The 26,971-nt window shown below is 33.6% G+C and overlaps 2 protein-coding genes across 2 annotated transcripts in view; one reads left to right on the forward strand and one right to left on the reverse strand.

Annotated features, from left to right (window-relative positions):
- Positions 1–20,319, reverse strand: part of Nlg3 (Neuroligin 3) — an 86,469-nt gene extending 66,150 nt beyond the window's left edge. Inside the window, exon 1 of the mRNA XM_085192411.1 lies at positions 20,162–20,319. The gene's annotated coding sequence lies outside the window, so the exon portion shown is untranslated. The remainder of the gene's footprint in view (positions 1–20,161) is intronic.
- A 3,610-nt stretch (positions 20,320–23,929) lies between these two features.
- Positions 23,930–25,249, forward strand: LOC146534236 (uncharacterized). Its single transcript, XM_085193254.1, has one exon. The coding sequence runs from the start codon at positions 23,930–23,932 to the stop codon at positions 25,247–25,249; it is 1,320 nt and encodes a 439-aa protein (XP_085049380.1).
- Positions 25,250–26,971: the final 1,722 nt, after the last annotated feature.

The raw sequence follows: 26,971 nt of genomic DNA on the forward strand, positions 1-26,971 counted from the left end.
TATTTAAAATTTTCAGTTCCTTGCTCTGGTAACGAAACAAAGCGCGGCGTTAAGTTCCTCCACTGAACATATCCGGATCAATAATTGTCATATATTACTAGGGCGAGAATCAAACTCACGACCGCCTTGCCTACGTCTCTAAGAAATTAACTAAATTAGAACGTAATACAAGTCTTTCAAGTCGTGTCAAATATAAAACGAACTTTGAACTGTGAAATTGAATACCACATTACTCCAGTATTAGTATAGTAATGATATATTAATTACTATAGACCTATGAGGTAGTATTTACATATATATACATATACGTATATATGTATATACCTAGTACGCTGACAGTTATGTTATTTCATAAAATATGAGGATTAAATGAGGCGTAAACCTAGGCCTGGTCTTAATTTGCTGAAATATCAATTGAAGCGATTGTAGGTAATGATTTGTTTTAACATAGTATAGCATGTGGATGTAAACGCGAAGGCGTGGGTTCGATTCTCAATTGAGGGAACGAGTTATTTTTTTTCTAGCTCTGGTAAGTGGAGGAATATGAGTTATTACCATTAAGTTCCTTCTGTTTTAGTACATAGGATATAGCATGAAGCTACAAAAATTACATAAATTAAAAAATGAAATATTAACTGTCCCCATACATACTACACGTCAACGATAAAATACAGAAAAACACATAGAAAGTGTCACTGAAAAATGATTTTCATATAAGAAAATTTCACGCTCTCGGTGAAAAATCTCTTTATGACTCCAAGATATAAAACAAAGACTGTCTAAACAAGGATTTTTTTCAACGTAATTCGGTAAAAATGCAAGACTTATAGACCTTGGTAACGGAGCTTGGCAGATTTATAGCCCAATTTCACGTGGTATATGTAAAAATATATTGGGAGCTTCACGCTTTTCCCGAATATAGGCAGAAGGAAGTTAGTGGTAGAGTCCGTCATAGTCTACAAGAGCAGTAAAATTAAAATAATTAAAACATAATTATTGCCAAGAACGCAGGAAAATAGAAATTTAGAAAATAATTAAATGAAATCTAGAAAATAATTTACGGTCACACAGGCAAATCGAAGCGTAGAAAATTTTAAATTCTTACATTTGACCCCAAGAAAAATTTAAAAATAAATAAGCAAGCATTCTTTTGAAATGAACCCACGCGAGTAATCGTCCTTCAAGGAGTTGAAACACGAAACGTTTCCTTATTTCATTTTAAGCTATCACCTATTTATCAGGTGATATTTTTTTATTATTTTTGTTTTTTCTTTTTATCTGTACTCATTTTTTTCGTTTATCTGTATCATTTTTAAAATGTACCAGCAGAAGATCCTGGGAATCTGTTGTTAAGACACTCCGTTCCCATAGAAGTGTCTTACGCTTCTATTCCTCACTTTTCACGTGGTACCAAATCGAAGGAACGACAAATATTAGATATTTCATTCCCCCTAATCTGAATTGAACCCATAACCGTCAACACCCACCTATCCACAACATCCATTTCCTAGACATATACTTTCTAAAAAAATATTACATCTATATATACATTCACTTATCCAAGTAAAATCCAAGCCTATTAGATTTCATCTAAGACACTTTAGAAGCTACGGAGCACAGAATATTTTATGAAGACATCTACCGTGGCCTGAGTGGAGCACATTTTTCCCAAGTAAATTGTTTAGCTCTTGACAGTCGACGATTCAGGTTTACTTACTTATATACGTTTTTTATTTATGAATACCATCAATATTGTACATATTTTTCTGTAAATATATGTAAATTTCATTTAATATTATAATTTTTTTTTTTCGTCGACATATAAGGCCTTCTTAGGTTTTCAGAATGTGATTACTGGTTGGTTATAATTGATTTTTATCATTCTAAGTATGGAACTTTACCTGACCAAATGTAAGTTGGCAAATGAACTGGAATGGATGAAACTGGACTCAAGAGAGAGGGAACCTGACAACGTAATGTAAAGTCAGTTCGTTCCTATAAGACGTTCTCCACTTTTCGCTGAATTCAGAAGCATTGCAGCGCAGTTTGTCTGTCCAAACTACATATTTAAAATAAAAAAGTTAAACTTTTTAAAAGTTTTTACTTAAATGCACAAAAAATAACTTTTAATGTCAATTTATGTGATTTAAAAGCTTGTCTCGAGATTAAAGTATTTGTGTTTACTTAGTTTCAGAGTAAGATGTTATTTAATTTACTCGTTTATCTACAAGTAAGTCTTTCCATAAATAAAATCGTATAACTTGTGTAATTAGTAGCATAGTATATTTTAGTAAATTTAAAAAAGCTTGTTTTAAAAACAAAAAACAAATCAGCTTCACGCTATATTCCGCACACACACACACCCATATTATACGAACGCAAAAAACTTAGTGCGATATGCATTGCCATCCAAACAATACATCTGTACAAAATTGCAGGTCCATCGGGTGATATCTGTTTCAAAATTTCATGCAAGATTCCAGCAGCAGCGTGATTACATACATTGCAAGTTAAATAGAAGTTTGTGACGCTCGATGGGGTTGTATCCTCTAACTACAAACTTCCTATGGCTACCTTCCGGTTCCATTGCGATTTATACATGCTACCGAAAAGTAGATCAAATTTAATTTACAAAATTTTTTAATACAGACTAACATAGGAAAAGGTAAAATAAATAAAAGCTAAATAAAAGCTTGTAACAAACCAGTAGGTTCTGTCTGTCTTGTTATACAACACGTAACTAGCAAGTAGCCTGTGTCACTCAACCTTTAATGTCTCTTCAACTGGACGATATGCTATCTTAGTGCATATTGTGTGTTGAATGGCACAACTCAACGCCGCGAATTTTCTTAGTACCAGAGCGAGGACGTGGAAATACTTCAATCGCATGACTGGGAATCGAAGGCACCTATCGCGTTTACATTCAGGAGCTGTCCCACTGCGCCAAGGTGGGTTTTTGTATCTATATGTACATACATACATATTATATAAATATATAAAAGTCTTACATATATTTCCAAGATTATATATGTTTAGTTCGCAGTTCGCGCAAGCAAATTAAGTTTTTGTTCCCACACAAGTGCGCTCTCAGGGGCAACCTTGCTAGGTCAAATAATAACGGAATTAGGTGAATAAATACTTCACACAGTTTGGTTTTGTTCTTACAGTTACTATTTTTGTTTTATGGTACTTTTCGACTGCTGTTAATTTCCATTTATTTATATATGAAAAAACATCATTTAATTTAATTTAAGAACTTCACGATAAAAACGGTTAAAGAGTAATTATTTCAAAAGAAAAATTCAAATAGTTTCGTTTATCAATACTAGAAGTTCTTTTCTATGATAGGTATTGTTATATACACTGTGGTCGTGGTTTTGATTTTTTAAAAAAAATATGCCTATTTTTTATTCCCTCATTCTGTGTGAGTTTTTGAAAACTGCCATTTTTTACAAGTCCGAAAAAGATTTAGTTTTATTACTTCCTTAAGTTAGAATCAAACTCACGACTATCGGTTCTCAAACACTGCAAAATAGGTTGTAATGAACGTTTAAGAACTTCGACGTAGCTTGATAAAAACAAATAGCTTTGTGGCCAGAGTGCTTGGACCGTTTCCAAGCGGCGGTACAAGCCAAATATATTCAAATTTTATACATTTTTAAAGTTCCTCAAAAAGTAAAAACGGAACCCCTATAGGGTCACTTTGTTGTCCACCTGTCAAACTGTCAAAAGCATTTTTTTTTTATTTATTTGAGCTCGAGATCACGTAAATGTACGTAATCGATCTGAAAATAATATCAAATATTTAAATTTACGGTTCCCTAAAGTACAGAACATTCCGAAAAGTGAAATTGTATCTAGAAAAAATATATTAAGAACTTATATTTGTAGTTCATTTCATAGAAAATGAGTGTATACGTCCACAAACTTAAGTTTGTCAACTTTTACAAATTGAACTGCCCGTTGACATACAATACTGAAATTGGTATGCGAGGGCGACTCGCATTTGATCGATTTTTTAAAGAATTATATACTTTCTAAAAACCAGTTATAAGGAGCTTAAATATACGAAAACTTTTTTAATTAAGACCAAAACTTTAACAAGGCTGGATACGATCAGATAACAATCCACACGTAAACCTATAATAAAAGTATAGAGTCCAATAAAGCGATTAAATAGAAATGAAAGGAAATGGTTTGTTTGTTAGAAAAGTTACTTATATTTTATAGGTTATTTTTTTATTCTATACTAGCAGACTCAGGACGCTTCGCCCACTTGAGTCATACGAATATTTATTAAATACTAGCTGACCTGGCGAACTTCGTACCGCCTAACAGTCATTCTTTATTTTGTGTTTTTAATACTTATTCTGCTATTCGGGGCAGCAGGTCGGCTAGTATATAATAATAATAATAATAATACTTTATTGCACTAAAAACAAAGAAACAATACAGTAACAATATTTACAAAAAGACAATAAAAAAGTGCAATGGCGCGCCTTATCACTAAAAGCGCTTTCTTACATGCAACCGTTTGAAAGAAAAGAAGATAGCAGAAAGGTGTAAATAGTAATAATAAATATGATATTAATAGATATAAATAAGTTATGTTATAAACATATATACACTGATAAAAACACAACATTCCCTAATTCTTTTTTTTCCAGAGAATCTTGCCAGAGCGCTATCTATTGTGCTAATAGTTAAACTGTCACCGTTCGATCATAGTTAAAACATACCGTTTTCTCAGTATAAGTAATCAAAAAACATATTTTACTACACTTAACAGACTATTTAATTTTATTTATATTTTTATCAACAGTCATGTAATTAACACGTTTTCAAATTCTTTTCTTCCAGAGAATCTTGCCAGAGCGCCATCTATTGTGCTAATAGTTAAACTGTAATCGTTCGATCATAGTTAAAACATACCGTTTTCTCAGTATAAATAATCAAAAACTATATTTTGCTAAAGTTTCAAAATTAATTATATTTCTCCCGAAGTAATTAATGCTTAACAAATAATAACTTGTTGAGATGTTTTATTCGTTATCAAGATTCGGTAGTACTTACTATTTGTTGTCAATAGATCTCCAATATTAACTTCTTGAAAACGTTAAATACTTATATCTTTTGATAGACTGAAGCGATTACAATGAAATAATAACTAAAACCTACTCTGATTTACTTGTAATTTTTATATGTAAACGTTGCTTAAATTTGTTGTGTACTTTTTACGTGATACGTGTTCACATAAACAGACAAACAGACAAACAGATAAACAGACAAACAGACAAAAATTCCAAAAATGCTGGAAATGGATTCTGTTAATTGTCCTTTAACACCCTAGCTATTTTTTTTTTAAATATTTTCAATGTACAGAAATGACTTTTCTACAGATTTATTATAAGTATAGACTAGCGGCCCGCTCGCGGTTACACCCGCGTGAACTATGTTATTATTAATTTCTGTCTCCATGACTACGTCCTAGTGACGTCTATGCAAAATTTGAGACTCCTAGCATTTGTAGTAACGAAGTTTCATACAAACTTTCGACCCCAAAAACAACCCCTTACAAGTCGAATATTGCAAATTCCCGTCTTAGCGAGCACCTACGTCCTATAAGTAAATCCTACGCAAAATTTGAGATTCCTAGCACTTGTAGTTCTGAGATTTCGTGATGAGTGAGTGACTTTTCGATTTTATATATATAGATATTTGTGAAATTAGTTTCAGTTTTGGGGGTAAGTTGTAATAAACCGCGAAACACTTGTTCAATGAAATATTTTTAAGTCTGATTTTCAAATCTTATAAAAATCGGTTCCAATTTAAAGATTTTTAGATATATATTATGTTCGTATAAATCGTAAATGTATCGAATAGTTACAACTAATTTTCTTCGAAGCGATCATAATGATATTATGTAGGCTTTATAGCATTTTAAGGACTATCGAACACAAAAAAATGAAATTGAACCAGTAGTTCCTAAGATTAGTGCGTTCGACCAAACAATTTCTTTAGATTTATAATATTAGTATGAATATAGATTAGAAGCTGCATCCCATTTCCAAATCCACATGAAACCACAAAGGCAAGACTAAATTAAGAAAGTTTAATTGAATAATTTAAACTTCGTAATAGTTAATTAATTGTTATCAAACATTATAATAGTGAAATATATTTCATAACTTTAAATGTTTACCTCCAAAATCGGTGTAAATTTGGGAACGGAAGTGTCTTAATAGGAACGAGACGGTCGTTACACAACGCTTCCGTTCTCTGCTTTCCGCTGAAATATGATGGCATTGCGAACTCAAAACCGCGCTTTGCCTCGTTACCAGAGCGAAGAAATAAAAAATATATATATTCCATCCCCAGGAATCGAACCCCCAACCTGTCGCAGTCGCAACGCACATTTCTGCCCCTCCGCCACGACTGGCTGCAGATATTTTTTATTTGTAATATAAAGTTGTCTTTTATATAATAAAAGATATATGGAGTGGAAAATATACATCACTGAACACTAGGTTTCTAAGTTCAAAAGCCTATCGTAGTCAGGAGTAGGTCAAATGACTTAGAAGAAGAAAAGTCCCTATAGCATTTAAATTATATATTATTGTAAATGTTATATTGTTATAAGAATAATATTTTATAGTGAACTGTGAATGTGATGATTGTGGATTTGATTACTTGTGACAATGCATTAATTTCGATGAACGTCAGTTCTACCATTTGACACGTAATGTCTTAAATTTGGCTTTATCTTCAAAATAATTTAATATAATATTTTGCATATCTTCTGCGTTGAGTTCCGCTAATCAACACGCAATTTTTCCGGTAAACGGTAAACGGTGGATAAAGTGTCTTAATGGGAACATAATGTTATAACACTAGGTTTCCTTTGCGTACCCTTTGATAACGCGCGAGGTTAAAAAAATATTGAGAATATTCAGGAAAAGCGGAAAGAAGAATCATAACATAATGATCATAAATTTCTGACAAGCAAATAAACCTTTGACTTAGTATCAAAATACAAACAACTAAGGCACTTAAATAATGAAGATGAAATACTGTTTTATAATGAAGTAGACGAAATTTCAAGTGTCGTACTTAACTAGCTTACGCTGTCTAAATCTTAAGAGGTATTTGAACAGACTCGTGGTTAGTGTTTTATTCTGCTTTATTTTTAATCCCCGACGAAAAAAGGTTTGACCTGTTTGTCTGTGGCATCGTAGCTCCTGAATAAATTAACGAATTTTAGCATTTTTTTATATAAAAAATCTATTTTCTAGTGGTTTTTAATTTATGCTTGGTAATAAGCTCTAGCAGTTTGAAGAATATCAGCTCTTTTTCAAATTGATGCTAGTAGGTTTTGTCATAATATTGAATTATTTGGATAATTTAATTAAAATGTTAATTTATTAACTTAGCAGTATATATGTAGCTGTAATATATTTATAATATTAGGAAAGGATCATTTATCTTTGACAATCAATTTTATTGATAATCGACCTTGCCAGGCAACACCTTACATAAACATCCATCCATTTCCTCCTTAGTTATTTTATTTATAGTAATAATATATATTGATCTTGTACACACAGACACAGCTTGTAATATGTTTGGTTAATAAATAAACCATATAAATATACAAAAGTCTATAAGATCTTGAAAGGCGTATTAATCCAGAATCTTTAGTCATGACTCAAGAATATATTATTTTCAACTGTTGGGAGACATTCTGCTTAATTTGATTTTAATTTTTTTCGAGGTTTTCTTGATTAATAAAAATTAGAAAAAATGTTGTGTTTTTTGAACATAAAATATATATAAAGTGAGGAACTTAGAAATTTGAAATACAATAATAATATCTTATCATTGAAAAATCGAACCCACAATCGTTTTAAGGCACAAAAAAATTTTGTTAAGCTGCGACACATATGAAAATACTTTCACTATTTTCCTTTATTAATAAGCCGATACTACGCAATAAATAGCCAATTGATCTTGTTTGCATTAAATCATATGGCACATTTGTGTGTTAATATAATTGCTAGTTCTATTATTAACAACTATAATCGTGTAGATATATAATTATTATATTGTTATTTTGAAATGACCATATTACATCTATTATAATAATATAAATAGCCGTCGCCGCCTAGTTAAGCGGCTAGGTGGGATAAATTACTTTCATTATCTTATTAATAGATTGAATGATTGGGAAGTGGAGAACGGAGTGTTTTAATATTAGATTATCCCTGCGTACTCTGGCTATATGTGGGATGTAATGTAAAACTAAAAAAATACAGCTTGTAAATATTTTCCTAAGATACAGAGAAAAAGTAAAAACGGTAAAATATGCGAATCTCTTGCAAATTGCAAATGACTGTAAATCTTCCAGATGGAGATCATCAAAAATGATGGCTGACGTGAGTTGCAGATGTTCCGTACGCCTTATGTTTAAAACTTTTTAATTTTTTACTTGATTGCTACTAAAAGAAAGATTAGGCTACCATCTTTTGCTTAAAGATTTTGCTAAGAGTGAGTGAACAGCAAGAGAGGGGGAAGTAGAACTCAGCTAACCTTTGCGAACTCAATATCGATGATACCTCCCGGAGGTCTTGTATGAAATGGTTGATGAGAGTCGGCCTTAGGCTCGAGGCACTGGTTTACCTCATAGGTATAACATGTAAAATTAAAAAAGTAGTACTACGATTGTACTAGACAAAGGTTAAGAAGACGCCACTTCCCTTCAATAAAAATGATAAAATCTATAATATGATTATAATAGAAAGAAAAAAACTCAAGAAACAGCCATCGCCAGTGATTTGAGGTGCTTTTGAATGAAATAAAGATAAACGTCCCCATTGTTATATTTCAACGTGAATAGACCTGGGCCCGTGGAAACGACGAAAATTGTATTATATGTGAAATGAAGTTTGTGGATGGGAACTATAAATTATATTTCTACTTCCATTTTCTAGGAAATTGCTTAAGTTATTTCATTAGGGTACCTTTTTTTTGTTGTGTTAAGTAGTTTTTTTGTTTCTTTGATTTTTTTTCTTTTTATTAATTTCGCAGAGGTTGATTGTTAGGTGTCGAATTATTTGTCTTATGGGAATTGTGAATTAATTTAACTAAATACAATGACTTTTAATATAGATTTTTTTAGTTGCACGCAGTATCTCGTATATAAAAAGGAAGGTAGAGAAAACGTAACGTTGAGACACTCCATTCCCCACGGCGAAGTAAATATTAAAAGTTTCGGATTTTTCATAAAAAATAACAAAAATATTACTACTGATTAGAACGACCGATACTGAATGAAAATATTACTACAAATCATCAAATATCATAAATTATTTAAAACTTACTAATGTTCTAGATCTAAATAATTCTATATCCATTCCTATACAGTAGGTACTAGAAAGAACCAAGTCTCAAAATAATTAAGTTACAACTAAAAGGAAGGAATCCTTACGAGTCTCAGGTGAAAGGTGGAAACTTTATTTTTTAGTAACGCGGCCATCTGCTGTAGAGAAATGAAACTTGAGACTTAATTACAGTTATCTACAACTTCCAAGGAAATCTTCACTCGAGTGCAACAGTTTTGATCTTTTTTTTTTAATGGTTTGACAATATTTATGTATTTTATAATAAACTAGCGACCCTATTGCGGCTTCGCCCGCTTTTACTACTGGATTATTCATATAATGTATGTTTGCAAATCACTTAAGATAATGTGAAAATTAATTAAACCCTAATGCAACCCGCATTTTAGTAGTTTCAATAAGGATTTTCCAATTGTTTTACACAGCAAGGATTTTAGGTACCGTAATTTTATATCTGTGATACTAATCTTTTCAAGTACTTATTAAAATATATTTAAATTACTATTTTTAGATAGTTAAATGACTATTATTATATATATAAACGGAAGAAATTATAAACAAAAGCCTACCTACTAATAACTACTACAAAAAATATGAAACCAAATATATCGCGCTGAAATAATACATTCAACTCCAATTATCCAATACGTGCAAACGCATCTAGATCTTCGTTGCTATGCCTCTATAGCGGGCGGGTTTTTTTTTTCGAGCTCGTGGTTAATGCTGAAGAGAGTATTCTGTTCCTGATGAAAAGCAAGCACTACGTGGCTGCCTGTGAGGAAAACTAAATAGAATGCATTGGCCGGGAATCGAACCCGGGCCGCCCGCGTGGCAGGCGAGCATTCTACCACTGAACCACCGATGACTGCTCATGACGCGCTTGTATAAGCAAGACGTCGCGGGGCGCGTTTCGCAGCAAGGATGTTTTGATATTGTAACAACTTCTAAAGTACTTATTAAAATGAAAAAACAGTAAAAGACAGTTTTGATCTACATTAAATGGCCAACGTAACTAATATACTTATTTATATGCTGAGAGTAAGGGATAAGTGAAACTTGAGTAACATACAGCTGATGTGTCAACGGCGGGATGTGTCAACAATTAAATGCGTTTTTCTCTAAAACTATTCGCAATTTCGAAATAGTGTAAAAAGCAAATTTTATCTTCGTTTAACGTAGAAAATTAATAAAGTATTTTAAAGGATAAGGATTAATACCATTATGGAAATATATCCCTCACAATAAAAAATATATTGAAATTACTATTTTTAGACAGAAATATGATCACTACACGTTATTCTTAAAAGATAAAAATTTGCTGTCGGGGACTTTTTTGTAGATCTTTTAAGAGGAATAATACTCTAGTACATTTTTTTCATGTAATACTTACCATTAAAGCAGCGCATGCGCGAAAGTGTCTCAACGGGTAGGACTTTATACACATTTATCTTATTTATGTTAATTTAGATAAGAATGTACAAATAATCTATATATATAAAAGGACTTGTCCTCACTGACTGAGGTAAGACGCACGCACAGCCGTAACCGCTGTGCGTAGAAACGTGAAATTTGGACAGATGTTTACTTTCGTAATCTGGACATCCACTAAGAAGGGATTTTGAAAAATTTTTACCCTAAAGGGGTGAAATAGGGGTTCAAAGTTTGTATGGAAAAAAAATTTAATCGGCACCGATTTTTATAAAATTTGAAATTTAGATTTTTAAAAGTATTTAATTGAACACGTATTTCATCGTTTTCTAGAATTCTCCGCCTAAGGGTGCAAATAAGGGGTTGAAAGTTTGTATAGGTTTTTTTAAATCATCACCATTTTTTATAAAATTTGAAATTTGGACTCTTAAACGTATATAATTATACATATGTTTCATGGTTTTTTAGAATTCACCCCCTAAGGGTGCAAATAAGGGGTTGAAAGTTTGTATGGGAAAATTCTTAAATCGCCACCGATTTTTATAAAATTTGATATTTAGACTCTTAAAAATATTTAATTGAACATATGTTTCATGGTTTTCTAGAATTCACCCCCTAAGGGTGCAAATAAGGGGTTGAAAGTTTGTATGGGAAAATTCTTAAGTCGCCACCGATTTTTATAAAATTTGATATTTAGACTCTTAAAAATATTTAATTGAACATGTGTTTCATGGTTTTCTAGAATTCATCCCCTAAGGGGGCAAATAAGGGGTTGAAAGTTTGTATGGAAAAATCTTTAAATCTCCACCGATTTTTATAAAATTTGAAATTTAGACTCTTAAAAATATTTTATTGAACACATGTTTCATGGGTTATTAGAATTCACCCTTAAATACGCAAGCGAAGCTGCGCGCGTCCGCTAGTAAACTATATATAAACCTTTCCTGAGAAATACTCGACCTAATGGTGAAAACCGCATACAAATCCGTTGGGTGGTTTAGAAGAAGAAGAGTTAGAAAGTTCAGACAGACACGAAAAGCGACTTTGTTTTATAAGATATAGGATAGGATATAATATTAAAACAGAGGTATACAGTTTGCTCTGTGGTTTGGTATATAAGCTTTTCAACACAAGCGATCTTCCAGGCCACCCTTACCGTAAAATTGATCAGAGGACGCATAGAACGTAGTTGCTGTACAAAATATGATTAAACACCCACGAAGTACCCAATTTTTGAGACATTACGTCTTGAGTGGCGGACCTTAGAGCCGCATTTAGTCTTGATATTGCAGCGATAAAATAAAAATAATTAATTTCTTCGAATGGGATTGAACTCACTACCGTTTCAAACCGCTTCAAATTACTAAATTTCTTCAAATTACTAATCTTCATTATTGTGGCAATTTTCATTTAGAAATTATATAAGAAATAAAAGGCTTTATTTGTACAAAACCGATACATCCGTTGGTCCATTAGCGACTACACTAAGTGTCCCCTTACCCGGAAATGACACGTAACGCTTTCCAACATTTTCTTTCGGCCTGGTTAAAAATATCCAATTTCAGGGTTCGATTCGAAGTAAATTACGAAAATTACATGTAATATAAGGATTGTAATATAAAACTATCATTAGGTACTATTGCGGGAACAAGCATGAAGGTGGTTTAAAAAATGATTACTATCAATAACCTAAAATTTATATTTATTTATCTTTTGTATGTAATAAAAAAAAAACTCGAATATTTGAACCAGTTACCTCTTTTATCTCGACTGCTAGAACTAGCCTTATACAATACTAGCGGACGCGCGCAGCTTCGCTTGCGTATTTAAGGGTGAATTCTAATAACCCATGAAACATGTGTTCAATGAAATATTTTTAAGAGTCTAAATTTCAAATTGTATAAAAATCGGTGGCGATTTAAAGATTTTTCCATACAAACTTTCAACCCCTTATATGCACCCTTAGGGGGTAAATTCTAGAAAACCACGAAACATATGTTCAATTAAATATTTTTAAGAGTCTAAATATCAAATTTTATAAAAATCGGTGGCGATTTAAGAATTTTCCCATACAAACTTTCAACCCCTTATTTGCACCCTTAGGGGCTGAATTCTAGAAAACCATGAAATATGTGTTTAATTATATACGTTTAAGAGTCTGAATTTAAAATTTTATAAAAATTGGTGACGATTTAAAAAAAACCTGTACAAACTTTCAACCCCTTATTTGTACCCTTAGGGGGAGAATTCTAGAAAACGATGAAACACGTGCTCAATTAAATACTTTTAAAAATCTAAATTTCAAATTTTATAAAAATCGGTGCCGATTTAAATTGTTTTCCATACAAACTTTAAACCCTTATTTCACCCCTTTAGGGTTAAAATTTTTCAAAATCCCTTCTTAGTGGATGTCCAGATTACGAAAGTAAACTTTTGTCCAAATTTCTCGTTTCTACGCACAGCGGTTACGGCTGTGCGTGCGTCTTACCTCAGTCAGTGAGGACAAGTCCTTTTATATATATAGATATTGGCTTACTTTTACAATATACCTACTGCATTACCCGTCAGCCGGCCTTGAAAGACCCCAAGACTATGGAAGTTCGATCGATAGATTGTCATTTACGTCAATTTTCTTGAAATTTGTAAACCTTTATACAACTTTATATAATAACTAACATTTTTCAAGCTTAAATAAAATTTATATGGGTTGTCGTAAAGCGACACTGAGTCTAACTCTAAACGCAACGGTCGTGAGTTCAATCTCCAATCGGGAGTGTTATGTTAATTTATTTTCATTGCCTTGTTCCGGTATAAAGATTAAAGACAGTGTTGAGTTTCTCATAGGAAATTGAGTATTTTTTTAGCTTCACGCTGTATTCTTTGTCCATCCTGCCATGTACTCGCACTTAGCAGGATAGGCCGAGTGAGCCAGGAAAGATAGTGTTAAGACACTTCGTACTCATTAAGATATTTCCGTTTCCTTTGTCTCGTCATCAAAGCGAGGAATTAAAAATATTATATTGCATTTCTCAGAGTGGAACACGAACCCAAAACCTGTTCCGCTTAGAGTGGTACGCGTCACGACTAGCCTGACAGATATATAAGTATTTCTCTGAACGACCACAATACCCTTAATAATTAAAATTAAAACACCACAAAAAAAACACCAATTAAACTTTAATGTACAAACGACAGCTACGTACAAAAATAAATAAAATAAAATATCCCTCAAAGATACTATTAACCCAGTTGAAATAAAAAAGTCAACTTCGTTCTTCACGTAAGTTCCGGGAAAGGGGATACTTGGAGTCGCTAATGGACCAGCGGATGTATCACTTTTACGCAAATAGCAATTTCGTTTCATTGCTACGAGTAGGAAGTGCCGTGCGGAGTTCGGAACCTTCTTTTTGTGTGACTTGCCATTTTATTTTTTGTTAGTTTTCTCCTGTACCTACGCTTGTTTGTGTGATCGAAATTACTAATATATGTGTATCTCATGTTTGGAATATATGGACTATAGTCCTCCTCGCTAAATGGACTATTCAATACAAATAAATTAATTTTTAACAAAACGAAAAACCGACTTCTAACAACGAACTAAGAAGTGAAAAATAATTATATAAAGATTTTATAATTTTGAAGTCGGTGCCAAGTAAAACAAACAGGGTTAGTAATTAGATATTGTAGTAAGGTTGTTGTAGCAGTAGTTTGACAACAAAATTACTGTAATTAGTATAACCAATTTTTTACCAAAAAAAACAAACTTTCTCAATTTTCTCCGGATTCCATAATCGGAACCTAACCAAACTTTCACCAAATTATCCTTGAAGTGTATCCTTTCAAATAAAAAAAGAATCATTAAAATCGGTTGGCGCGACATTGAGTTATTCGTCTATTTGTCGCGCACATACCTAATGCAAATTTAAGACTTATGTGATTTTCTCATAGATACCATTGTCAGACATGGACCAAAAAAAAATGGGACCATTCGGGAAGCTTCACCTTTCAAATAAAAAAAAATATCAAAATCGGTTCACCCAGTCAAAAGTTATGAGGTAACAAAAATAAAAATAAAAAAAAAAAATAAAAAAATACAGTCGAATTGATAACCTCCTTTTCTTACAGAAGTCGGTTAAAAAGAAGATAGTCGTAGTGCGGGGCACAAGCGTGCGACTGTAAAGGCGATAGGTTATGGGTTCGATTCCTGTTCGAGGAAATTAAATATTTATAACTTTCATTTCCTCGCTCTAGTTTTGCTGCTCTTAGCGTAATATAAGAAATGAAAGTATCTTAACATTAGGTTCCCAGGTTCTCTTTGTCTACTATTACATGTGCACGATATAGCGTGAAGCTAAAAAAAAAACAATTAAAGAAAAACTAATTAGTGCAGTAGATTAACGCAATAAATATTCAGCTCATAATATTATAGATAGCTAAGTTTGCTTACTTAAAGAAAATTGAAATCCGTCACTTTACTTTTTCTCCACAAGTTTACCTTCCCAACTTCATTTACGTGAACTATTAAACGTAAAATCTCGTTCTTCTCGTTTCCGTAAGAATTTCGGGAAATTACTTCGTATTGCTGCTCTGCATTTCCCAATGCAGCTTTCAGCTGGCACGCCAAGATTTGAGCATGCTACGCTCACAAGCTTTGCCTGTGCGTTATCTATTAGAAACAGAATTGGGAGAGTTTTATATATACGGTAGCGATCTACTCGCGGCTCCGTCCGTTTTTACTAATTGTTTTATTACAGACAAATGATATAAAATCTTTACATTAATTGTAGCCTATGTGTTATTCTGATATATAAGATATATTACTGTAACGTTTCATCTAAATATGTTCAGTAGTTTTCACGTAATAGTGAAACAACATACACTCCATACATCGCAAACTTTCACATTTATAATATTAGTAGGACTAGGCGTCACCCTTAAACGATGCGTGGATTTTATTAAGTAAAATTGAAAATGGTCTTTTTTCTGTTCCTGTAGAATTTTTTAAAAATCATCTTTTACTGCTCCATAACTTTTTCTAACCTTCACCTTTGCGTAGGTACGAGTATAGTTTAAATCGCCGTCCAATTTTACTTGTTCTCAGTATCAAACAAAACCATCTAAGAAATTTATAAAAATAATTAACGAAACTAAAATCTTGGAAATCACTTCTAAAAATATAATCATAAGATAAGTTAATTAGTCTTTAATTATTAGTACATTTTGGCCGTAAATCGTTTTATTATGTTGGCTTAATCGCAGCTTATCCTATTAAATACGGTTAGTCCCGAAATTACTATCAAAAATGTAAGTGATTGTTTAGGCATTAAGATATTAATTTCGATCTTAGTTATGAATTTTGATAATTTAATATTATATACAAACAATAAATATTAATTAAAAATAATTTAAGATAATTGATTTTAATTATCGAGTCTGATTGAGTGAGTCTGCAATATTATATTTCTCACACACCGTCTAATTTTTGAGACATATGCAATGTCTCTTAAGTGGCAGAGCTAAACGCCGCAGATTGTATTGTTATCGGAGCGGAGAAATGAAAATGAGTGAGAATCGAACTCTTAATTGTCAGATGCTGTGGTTCCATAATGGCCTTAAGATAGTCATTTGATTTTAATTAAATATACTATTATTATTATTATATAGACAGAGGGTACCTAGGAACCTAGCATTAAGAGGTTCTATTCCCATTGAATCACATCGGTTTCTTTCTTTCCTCTGATTCCTGTAGGCGTTGAGTGTTAAATGGCGGACGTCAACGCCACGTTTTGTCAACTTACCAGAGTGAGGAATTTAAACTATTAAATAAATGTATATAAAACATAGTCATGTATGCATGTATATATAGTGTACGTTGAAAGGCTGATGGATGGATGGATGGATATAAAACATTATATAACCTTGTCACCCAAAGCTGCTTGGTCAGTCTAATAGCCTACTTAAATATCATCGTCGTCGAGTATCTTGAACTGGCCTTTAAAATTTTCACCATTTCTAAAAGTAAGCTGTGCTCGCTATTATTAAGTAGTATTTTTAGCTCTCATGCTTATTTTGCATAGAAGGGTAGGAAAATGGAACCTAGTGCTAAGACACTTTGTGCCCCCTTTACGGCTAATTTCGAGACATTGCGTGTTAAGTGGCGGAACTCAACGTCGCGTATTATCTACCAGAGCAGGAAATTAAAACAATTTAAATATAATAAATTCCTCGGGTGGGGATCGAACCCTTAACCGTCTTAGTTAATGAGTCAACATATTTTGTTTTTTTATGTTCACAATCTAAAAAATAAATAATTATGAAATATACATTCAATTTAATCTGAATCTATACTGTATATTAATATTATAAAGCTGAAGAGTTTGTTTGGTTGAACGCACTAATCGCAGGAATTACTTGTTTGAAGTGAAAATATCCTTTTATGTTAATCTTTTTTTTTATTTCCATATGACCACAGTACATAGGTACACTCGTACATAGCAAAGGAAACTGACTCGTTACCAGAGCTAGAAGGTGAAAATATTAAATATTTAATTCCCCCGAGTGGGAATCAAACCCACAACCTATCGCCCCTTGCGCCCCTGCGCCACGACTGGCCTCCGTTATACAACTCTTTGTTCGATATTAACGGACAAAAGGTCCTATTCCAAAAAGAGCATTGTCAAAATGTATCTTGAATACACGTTGAGATGTTTTGAATCTGGAACATCACCTGTGCTACTTTAATGTCTAATGTGGAGGCTTCTTCTAGCGTAGCATTCATGGTTCGTAATGAGTAAATACTAATTACCCTGAGAACTATACTAGTTTTTCTATGCTGGTTGGAAGAAATATGTACAATACAATAAAATTATTATCAATATTGATGGAAATTTAATAAATTTGGCCGTTATAGTTAGGTTACCTGCTTAATGGATTACAAAGTTGATGACACCTAAATTTTTATAATATTTACGAGGAGTAGGGTAGCCATTAAGACCAGTCGTGGTGCAGGGACACAAGTGGGCGACTGTAAACACGACAGATTGTATATTCGATTCCCTCTGGAGGAAATGAATTATTTAACATTTTCATTTCCTCGCTCTGATAACGAGGCAAAAGCGCGGCGTTCCGCCACTGAACATGCATCCAGAATTCGGCGGAAAGTGAGTGGGGTAAGGAAGTAGGCGGTGAGTGGTAGTCGAACCCGCGACAGTCGCGTTTGCTGTCACACGCTCTGTCGTTGCGCCACGACGACGTCATAAATCAGTTGATTTAGTAAACCACTCACATATCTTCCACAGCTTCCGGAACACAGAATACATTAGGAAGAATCGATTGTGATGGCTCCAATCCCCATGGAGTACGCTGGATCTATTATTAATGACAACCGAATATAGTAAATAAAACATTTGACTCGATCGTGATTCCAAATGTGAATTGTTTTATTGGGTAGCTGGACATGATAAATATTTTGCATCTTTAGACGTATACGAAGAACAATACTAGTACTAAACTAAGAAGATTACTAATACAAATTTTAGAAAACAAGGGGCAGTGCCCATGGGCACCAGTGACAGAGAATATCCACTCAAGGAAATGAATCTATATAAAATCACATATTTACACAATAGAAAATTTTAAAATTTGAGAAATAAAAACAGTTAATTAATCAACTCAACACGAAATTTGGTAACGGAAGCGTCTAAATGGAACAGATTGTCTTAACTCTAGGTTCCCTTTGTCTACACTGAAAGGCTGTTTAAAATAAATATGTGTATTAAAATCATTCATATTATAATATTTTTTATGTGCAGTGATCTATAAAATAATATATTATAAATAGTAAAGTTCAGGTGAATTGAATCATTTGTGAAAGAAAATTAACCAAGCATAAGAAAAATGCATTGATATTTATTGGCACTAATAAAGCTTAGTTGGGGAATGTCAGACTGTAGAAGGTGGTAGGTTCGGTATTTGTGACCAATAAAAAATCCAAAAAATAGAAGGAAGGTCACGTAAAAATCATGGAAAACTCCCAAAGGACATGTTTGAAGAGGTTGATGACATTGGACCTGCCGAAGGAAATAATGCAGAGACCGTAGTTTTTCTCGCTCTGTTCTCTCTGGTTACTCCATTAGGGATACATCAAGCTAAAAAATGTGTTTAGTACTTCGTAGTGGAGAGGCCTATGTCAAGCAGTGGATGAGGACAGGCTGATGATGATGATGATGATGATGATGATGACTACACTATTTCATTACAATAGAAAGAAATCGCTTCCCAACATCTTAGTCAAAAGCATTTTTCTTTGGGATGCGACTTAAAAGCTTTCTAATCTTACTTTTTATATTCACTTTTCTACAGACTTCATGGTTGGGATTAAGGTTCTGATAAGTCACTCCGTGATCCAACTCGAGTCAATGTGTGGTGGAAATGTATTTCCATAGTAAAGTACAATAAATATGTATGAAATTTTCTTTTTTTTACCTAGGGTTAAGTTACTCCGCTTATTAAGCCACTTCCATACCTAATTTTCCGGTGAATTCTGGGTACATTTTGTGTTGAGTGGCCAAACTTAACGCCATGCTTCGCCTCCATATGATTTTCTCGAGTGGAAATTGAACCTACGACCTGTTACGGTTACAGTCGCACCATTGTGCCCCTGCGCCACGCCAATGACCTCCTTATCTTGATGAAATTGTCATAATTCCTGCCAGTCGTGGCACGGGCAACACGTGGCAAAAACATGTCATAGGTTGTGGGTAGGATTTCCACTAGAGGAAATTAAATATGTAATATTGTCATATTACTCAGTCTGGTAACAAGGCAAAGCGCGGGGTTGAGTTCCGCCACCATACACCAAAAGCCTCCAGAATAGCATGTCAGGAACGGATGTGTCTTAATGAGTACGGAGTGTCTCAATATCTAAGTTCTCAGGTTCCCAATAAATAAAATAAAAAAACAGACTAAGTAATAATAAACATATAAGGTATACTACGGTATCTTAAAAATGTACACCTTGTCATTGAATTTTGACCAAACCTTGCACGTATTTAAATTTGTTTGTATATTTGTATAGAACAATAATTTTACTTTCAATATTAGTTGAACCGTATACTCATATATTATTTACTTAAAGGTCACCCAAATATAAAACTGCAGTAGAATATAAATTCCAAACATTAAAATTAATATATTTTTTTATTTTCCAATATATTTAAAAAACATATATTAAAAAATACGAAAAACTCAGCACTTTTTTTATCAGGAAACCCCACGATTTTGATTGTCAAGAAATAGAAAAAACATATAAGCTATGTAATTAACTTGCGTATACATACCATAATAATCCCACACATCAAGACATATCCATAGCACAGTACACACACACAAACACTCACATAGCCTTGTAATGGGTTCGATTCCGATTTGGGGTAAATGTTAACGCGGGCGCGGTCGTTATATGCGGCAAGTCCTCTCGCCAAACTGATACAATATGAAACTGGGGGTCTACTGCGCATGTTGGCGCGCACCCTCGTACCGCCGACTAAGAGCGGAGCTGGTCGACTCACTACGAATAAATACTTGTCTGGTTTACGTTATAAGTCGCTGTTAATTCATCTATTGTTGGATATTTGAGTGTTAAGTCACTCTGTTTTTCGATTTTTTTTTTGAAAAATGAATAAAATAAAATAAAAAAAAAATGAAAAAAATACGTGTTATGTCACTCTAATTGTAGATAGAAAATAGACGTAGAGTTCCGCCACTAAACAATTCGAATATTGACCGCAACATGGAAAAAAAAGTCACTTAAATTTGTGAAGCTTGTCTTTGTCTGCTCTGGTATTTGCGGGCTACAGCGTGAATTAAAAGAAAAAATATATAGGTTATATACATTGTTAAAGATAATATTGCGTAACTAAACGCAACTTTTTAATCATAGAAAAGAGGAAACACTTGACCTTAGTTATGTCAAACTTCCAGCTAAAAAAAAAATTAGATCGTTTTTTGTAATTGTTATTTTTTATTGTACTGTATTCGGTTTGTTCTGCAAGTAAATGTTTTATATTCTATTCTAATAGTCCTTTTAATAAGATCTATGATTTTCGCTATTATTATATTATAGAATATTATAGTACAGTCTGTGTTCACAGTAAGCTGATGGACTACTGGAAAGTGTTGGAAACATCTCGTTTCCAAAAATGGTAAGAGTTAGATTTAAAAAGTTCGTGCATAACGAAACGGCCAAGCTACATATTTTAACTGAGGTGTAGAGTTTGTGAAGTAAGAGTTTGTGTTAGGGTTTGTACATAGAGTGAAAGCGTGTAGATCTAGAAACATGGATCATCTTATTTTAGCATCAGGTTGTATTCCCCATATATATGGGAACCTGGTGTTAAGTCACTCCATTCCCATTAAGACACTTCTGTTCTCCACTCTCCATCGAATTCGGGGGGTATTGCGTATTGAGTAGCGGAATTCAAAGCTATTTAAACATTTTTTTATTATATAGTAACAGTAAGTAAATAATAGTATTTTATGATAATGAGAGATATAGTGCAGTACAAGATACTCAGATCATACAAATTGAAATAAATGTCAAACACCAACGTTCCCCTTAATGAGAATTGAACTCACACCCACTTTATCTACTACTAACCAAGTATACTATGCCACAATGGCGTTAAACTTTAAATTGACAGTGTTATTTTATACACTGGATTTTTATCACAAGATTAGCTGTCACGTACACTGCGTCGAAATGTAGTACCTTATGAAATGATCTCCCTAAGGTATTCTATTTGAGAAGATAATTTCCGTATTTAATGTCCAACAATAATTACAATTAATTAAGATCAAAAGTTGATTTACATGGGGAATGGAGTATCTTAACACTAGGTTCCCTCTGCCTACCCTCCTGTATGCACTGAGGGTACAGCGTGACATGACTTGGTTTTGTTATTACCAGTATTTGAATAACTATGTATGTAACAAATAATAAGTATGTAAATAACAATAAATAAATTATTCATATTATGACAATTACCAAAATAACAAGCTTATTTTTTAATATAAGTATTATAAGTAAATCTGTTCTATCAAAATTGTAGAAATTGTTTATTTACATTATGGAAACATAATACTGACAAATTCTCGAAATATTTGCGAGAAAATATGTTTACTTTTTCAATTTTCCTTTTCAATAAAAATTGACATTTTCTAAGTAATATTAAAATTATAATTGGAACGAAATATTTTCTTTTGTTATTATTTTTTTTTTAGTTTTACGTTTTAACATACTCCGTTCTCCAATTTCTAACCTATCAAGGCCCTATGTACTATAATAAAATTTTTAATTCCAATATAGTAAGATAGACAAAATAATAATAGAGGCCCGTCATGGTGCAGTGATGGTAAAAACCAAAGCTGTGAGTTCGATTCCTACTCGGAGGAATGAATTATTTTCAATTACTCGCTCTGATAACAAGACAAAGGATGACGCTGATATGACTGCCGCGACTGAACACACAATGTCTATAAATTAGACGATAATTGCCTCCTGCCTAACCTGTTATGTACAGGATGCAGCGTGGATCTAAAAAAATATCTCTAATATTACAACATTTATACTATGTAGATATACATGTTTGTTTCCATATCGGATATTCCAAATAGGGCATAGGGCATTGACTCAATAAAAAACTTTACCTACTATCTTCGTTTCTAAGCACACTATAGGAAGATTTAAATACAAGTAAATATTCCGGATATGTTCGGACGAATTCGGCCAACTTCGGCAATCATCGTGACTACAAGAAAATCCCAATTTTTACGACTTTGCAGCCAAAAAAATAGAATTAACGATTTTCTGTCTTATTTTTATATTATTAAGGATCGTTTTCCTAAATTGTATTATAAATAGTATGCTAGCGAAGAATCGTCCCGTGATAGCCTTTTCGGCATTTTTCCTACCATCTTTCTTTGAGTAAAGAAATAAACATGTGTATATATATTCGACAAAATATATTTAGACGTTTTCAGAAGTTTGAATGAATTTGCGGCGATAATTCTCTATAATTTATTGTTATTGCTAGTATAAGTCGGTATAGTAAAGTAGTTTATATATGCCTTTATTTATATAAGTACTTTAGGTTACATTTAATATTTAAAATGGTATCAATTCTTTAAGGTTATTTTTCATTTTCACTTACAAAAATTGTCGCATTTAAAAAAATATATTTTATTTAAATGATTTATACTATATCTATCTAGATAGAAACGAGCGCACGGTAAAGACGGTTTTTTCCGCGTAAATCTCGATATCTTGAGAATTTCGGGATAAAAGTAGCCTATTTGTTGCTCCACGGCTACCTCTTTCAGTAAAAGTCCCATAAAAGTCGTTCCAGTTGTTCCGAAAATTAGCCCTGACAAACAGGCAAACAAAAATGTTCAAATTTTTGTGTTTTACTATTGACATATGTATTATGAAATTTCATATATTTTTAAATCACAGATAAATATTTCCATTTTATTTATATGTGATAATTTGGAAAAAACTTTGAATTATTAATTTGATTTCCACTCTAGGAAATGACTTATTTTCATGTCCTGGCTCTGGTTACAAAAGAAATCTCTCTTTACCTACCCAGCCATACTTGGATATAAATAGCATGAATATGCAAAATAACATCATCATCTGTTCATCATACCTCACCCTTAGTAGAGTCAAACCTAGTGATCTGTTGTGACCATCTCGGACAAAGTGTATAAATATACACATTTTTATTCTGTAAAATTGATTAAATTTTGAGACAAGTTTAATATAAACTTATATTTCTTTACATATATTTTGACAAGTTATTGTAACACAGACATATACATACATTGACTAAATATATACACACAGATATATACAAATTGATACAAACATAGAGATATACATAGAGATATATACTTTTGACAAAAACATTTAATATTTACAAACTGACTGGTTTGAGTTTGAGTTAGGTTCTATATACACACAATAATTAAATTAAATTAAATTTAAATTTAAATTTAAATTTAAATAAATCAATACATATACTTACCTTAACATACTTACCTCCAAGATGTCCAGCAAAGGCGGATCCAAGGTCGCGGGCGCTGCCGGTCCTGCAAAATCTGCGGAGAAAAAAAGGATAGAGTTAGAGAGTAGGAAAAGAGTGGTTCCAAAAGTACCCGCTCCGTCGAGGGATATCCAGGCGGTACAGCCCCCTCCAGATGGGGAGCCTGAAACTATGAGGGCAACCGCAAACCGGCTGTATCAGGAGGCGAAGACGCACCTCGAGCAGTCTGGAAATATAAAGACAATAATAAAGGAGACGGTCATCGAGAATTTAGGTAGGATGTACGAAATCATATTAAAAATGAATGAGGAAAGGCTCCTCCTAAACACCAAAGTCCACCAGCTTACCGCAAAGCTGGAAAGTGGTTTAAACAAGGACCTAATTGAGGAAATAAAAGAGCAGAAAGAGATGACAAAGGAAACAAGAGAGGATATCAAGTTAATGAGACAGGAGATGGGAAAATTGGAAGAGGAGATTAGGAGGAAAGACCAGAAAGAGACAGTGACTTACGCGGAGAAAGCAGCCACAAACAGCACCCATTTGACCGCTGGAGGCCCGGCCGATCCATCGGTCTACTCTGTTGTCGTGTCGTCCGACGACGCCAAGGACAGCAGCGAGGATGTCATAAACAAGATCCGCGCTGCTGTTGAGGCGAGGACGACAGGCATCAGGGTGGACAGATTGAGAAAGGCCAGGGACCAGAAGGTGGTCGTAGGATGCTCAAGTAAAGCCGACCTGGAAAAGATAAAAGTAAAATTAAACTCTGGGCAACCTGGACTGAAAGTGGAGCCGAAGCTAAATAAAGATCCGCTCATAATAATCAAAAATGTCCTGTCATATAACACCGACGAGGACATACTGAGCGCTCTGAAAGTCCAGAACGAGCACCTAACAGGGCATATAAACGAGGGCGACTACCGGACAAGCATTAGATATCGACGACGGGCTCGGAACCAGCTAGAAAGCCATGTCGTACTCCAGGTATCACCACAGGTGTGGATAGCGCTGACGGAAGCAGGAAAGGTCCACATTGACCTGCAACGGGTCACTGTGAAAGACCAGACCCCCTTGATCCAGTGCTCACGATGCCTGGGGTACGGCCATGGCCGAAGGCTGTGCACCGAGACCGTGGATAAATGCAGTCACTGTGCCGGACCACATCTGAGAGCAGAGTGTCCGATCAGATTGGCCGGAGGCGAACCAGCTTGCCATAACTGCACGCAGGCAAAACTGGACAGAGCGGACCATAACAGCTTTGATGACAGCTGCCCCGTAAGGAGGCGGTGGGATAGGCTGGCCAGATCATCGGTGGCGTACTGCTAGGGTTGCTCCGGGCGAGCAGGATAATACCAAAATGTTTAAGTTTACACTGTCCAAGTCGCAGGGGAGTAAGCTGGCCCTCCAGGAGTTTAAACTCGAAGCGGGAAGGAGGAAGGCCAGCGAGGAGTTGATCCGGGAGCCGTGCGTCGGTGCTGAGGGGTGCGTAAAGCGCAGACTGGGGTACCGAATAATACAAAAGATATTAAACAGTACCAAACCGGTCAAGGGCTCGGTGGTGGTATTCGACGACAATAATGAAACTATTGGAAATCAAATACCCACCGCCGAGACCATCGCTACCGCAACCCTCAGGACCGACGCACGGACCCTGGGGGTGACCCCTGTATGCTTCAAACGCAATAAGGACATGAAACGGAACATCTGGCACGTGGGCCACATTATAAACATTTTGGGAGGTGTAGACATTATCCGCGGGGGGGATGCAAACGCCTGGAGTACCTGGGGAATAACAAAAGTACACTTTGAAAACACTTACGCGACCTTCACACTCATTTATACTTGCATCAAACTAAACCAGAACACTCAGAATTATATGGAGGAGGAGATTCATACTGAATCAAACCCCCGCAATATACTGACAAAAATAATTGTAAATATAGATATAGTTATAGAAAAAAAAAAAAAAAAAAACCCAAATAAAAAGAAGAGTATATTTGATATACTAATTGTATATAGCACATATGCAAAAAAAAAAAAAAAAACACAAATCCTGTACTCCGACATTAAGTAATAAAAAATATGTATAAGAAACTTTATATAGCAGATATAACCTGATGGTTATATCTACCAGATATAAATATTAGATAGCAAGCAATATGCATTAATTATAACCTTTATTAAATAATAATGTATAAAATAAAAACCGTAACCAATGTATAAATAAAATCTATAAAATGTAAGTATAAATTAGACAATAAGTATTGCGGAAAATGTATAAAATTAAACCGCACTTAATGTACTTATTAAACTTATAAAAATGTAAGTGTAAATTAGACAATAAGTATCGTGTAAAATAAAAAGCACCGAATAGGCAGCCTATCTTTCCAAAAAGAAAAGTCTCATTAAATAAAAAGTTAGATATAAAATGGCCCTGGTCAAGCCAGGGGATCACTGGATCTTTAAAAAAAAAAAAAACCTAGTGATCTCTAATTAAAATCACTAACTGCACCAACTCCACTCGAAGTCGCAAAAGAAAAGGAAAATTCAAATCTTTTTCTCTTTAAAAGCAAAAATTTTTCTCATAAATTGTGTAAAAGATGAGGTCATAGAGCGTTCTGTCAATTACATAATCTACTGTCCGATAAGCAAACTGGGATGCGACGTTTCACAGAAGCTCGTTCCGATGGTGAACTTTATAATCTACTAGCGACCCTCTTGCGGCTTCGCCCGCTTTTACTACTGGATTATTCATATAATGTATGTTTGCAAAGCACAAGCAGATAATGTGAAAATTAATTAAACCCTAATGCAACCCGCATTTTCGTAGTTTCAATAAGGATTTTCCAATTGTTTTACAGAGCAAAGATTTTTTAGTAGGTACCGTAATTTTAAATCTGAGCTACTAATCTTTTCAAGTACTTATTAAAATATATTTAAATGACTATTTTTAGATAGTTAAATGACTATTTTTAAACGGAAGAAATTATAAACAAAAACCTACCTACTAATAACTACTACAAAAAATATGAAACCAAATATATCGCG

The sequence above is a fragment of the Heliconius melpomene genome, chromosome 11 (assembly GCF_056956725.1).
Source record: "Heliconius melpomene rosina isolate 202511_hmr_F chromosome 11, ASM5695672v1, whole genome shotgun sequence".
NCBI classification, from domain to species: Eukaryota; Metazoa; Arthropoda; class Insecta; order Lepidoptera; family Nymphalidae; genus Heliconius; species Heliconius melpomene.